Consider the following 2,106-nt stretch of genomic DNA (forward strand, 5'->3'; position numbering starts at 1 on the left):
GCCCCGCCCCCACACACACACACAATAGAGAAAATCTTACAGAGAGGGAGGAGACTGCTTGGAAAATCGCCTGCAGGGGTTCTAAGGCTCCCTCACTATTATGCAACAGTTTCCTCTCTTTAGGAAAACAGGTGGGTTTGGCAGGGACTACTGCTAAACGTTTGTCCACAAGCTGTGCTTGAAAAAAAATCTCCGTGTCTTTCACAGAGAGACTGTAAAAGATCTCTGAGAGGCAAAATGTATCCTCTGCATACACCTAGTTTAGAAATCCTGCTTCTGTGTTTTGATATGGCTTTATATAGTAAGTGGAAAGAAACGTATTTCTTTGAAACTCATAAAAGGCAGATCTTATAGGCCCGTGGAGTTACCAAGTCACAATTTCTGCCTCAAGAAAGGTAAACAAAGACCAGACACCTGTTCCCTAGAACAGTCACCTAATTTTCCTTTGTGAGTGAATCCATCTCATTGTCTAGGGAGCCATACCAACTCAGCTGATTAGCCTCCTCGCATGTCTGCCCATCCTGTTTATAAGCAGATGATTCTCTCCCATCCAGCAGCATAGAATCCCAAAAGTTTTGAAGAAACACCCACCGGGAGCCAGCGACCAATGTCTCCTGTGTGAAGCCAGTTGTCCTTGTCCAGGGCTTCATTTGTCTTCTCAGGGTCCTTCAGGTATCCTTTGAACACACTGCTTCCCTTGACGCAGATCTGCACGTAAGGGCACAAGGCAGTGACAATAGCAAAACCTGCTACTCCCAGCATGGGTACTTGACAAAACACCTGCTCCCACCCCTTACATCATTTGACGGTTTCTACTACAGCATGAAGAGCACCAGATTTTAATCCCTGTTGTCTGGGATAGAAAAGTGAGGCTCAGAGGCATTCAATTCCTTGCTCAAGATCTCAAAGGAATCAACCCCAAACCTGCTCACAGTTGTGTGCTCCTCCTGATACAAACACCCCTCCCCATGATCGTCTGGACGTGACTACTGGCCATAACCTACCCACCTCTCCTTCGTTGTTTGCCGAAAAGTAGTTCATGTCAGCCACATCTTCCAGCTTCACGTGATTGCAAGGTACAGGGACTCCAACATGGCCTAGAACACACCACACTGAATCAGCTGGGAAATCAGAAAACGGTGATAATTCCAGGCATATTTCAGAGATATTTATGGATCGACTAAAAGAATAAGACTGAAGAATAATCTGCCAAGCTAGGATGGCTTGGACCAAAACCTGAGTTTGGCCTTTGCCACCTTCATCCAGGGCACCGGGGTTTTCTAAACTCCAAAGTCCAAGTTCAGTTAGAACCTTTCTCCCAACCACTATACCTCCTGCCCAGTTAGATGGAGAACCTACCTGACGTCCAGTCTCCAGGTAACGTAGATGTACAGCCCGCAGTGCATTCCGTTTGTCCATAAGCTTCAAGCACCTGGGGAAACCACAGAAGGGCTGGGAAACTGACTCACGATAAAGCATGAGCCGGCCACGCCCTGTGGCGAGACCAGACCTTTGACGGTCCAAGGACACTTAGTGTCAGTACCTTGAGTCCATGCCTGAGCTATGTTAAATCTTTATGACTAGGGGTCCACTCAAAAAGCAAAAGGGTCCGAAATAGACCAAAGTATGGAAACTTATATTTTAGGAAATGCTGTATTTCAAGTCGATGGGAAAATGGGTGATGTGCAACCCAATGGCAACTGGACTTGAACCTGGGCAATGGAACGCTTCTGAAGGAACTGAAGTAGCATTTTTTTAAGAGGAAAATCTCCAACCATGGTATAGAATAAGGGCTGGCAGGCTTTTCCTGGATAGGACCAGACAGTAACTATCTCTGGCTTCGTGAGCCTGGGGGTCCCTGTCTCAATACTTAACTCTGCCAAAGTAACATAAAAGCAGCAGCAGACAATACGTAAGTGAAGAGCCATGTCTGTGCTCCACTAAAATTTTACTTATATGAAAATAGGCAATGGACTAGATTTGGCCTGTGCTGTAGTTTGCCCAGCCCTGGTATAGAGAATAATCTTGATTGGAGAGAATCTGGTAGGCGGAAACAAGTGCACAGGCTACTGCGATGGGGGGCGTGGTCTGTGATAGGCCGTGTGG

The 2,106-nt window shown here is 46.6% G+C and overlaps 1 protein-coding gene across 2 annotated transcripts in view; it reads right to left on the reverse strand.

Moving 5' to 3' along the window:
- ACSL5 (acyl-CoA synthetase long chain family member 5) overlaps positions 1–2,106 on the reverse strand; it is a 40,376-nt gene that overhangs the window by 6,461 nt on the left and 31,809 nt on the right. For both annotated transcript variants that reach the window (XM_015596330.2, XM_006920856.3), the window contains exons 15-17: positions 1,360–1,432; positions 1,009–1,097; positions 592–708 (exon numbers count right to left, since the gene is read on the reverse strand). In XM_015596330.2, the coding sequence (XP_015451816.1) occupies positions 592–708; positions 1,009–1,097; positions 1,360–1,432 (279 nt within the window). The remainder of the gene's footprint in view (positions 1–591; positions 709–1,008; positions 1,098–1,359; positions 1,433–2,106) is intronic.

The sequence above is a fragment of the Pteropus alecto genome, unplaced genomic scaffold (genome assembly GCF_000325575.1).
Source record: "Pteropus alecto unplaced genomic scaffold, ASM32557v1 scaffold177, whole genome shotgun sequence".
NCBI lineage: Eukaryota > Metazoa > Chordata > Mammalia > Chiroptera > Pteropodidae > Pteropus > Pteropus alecto.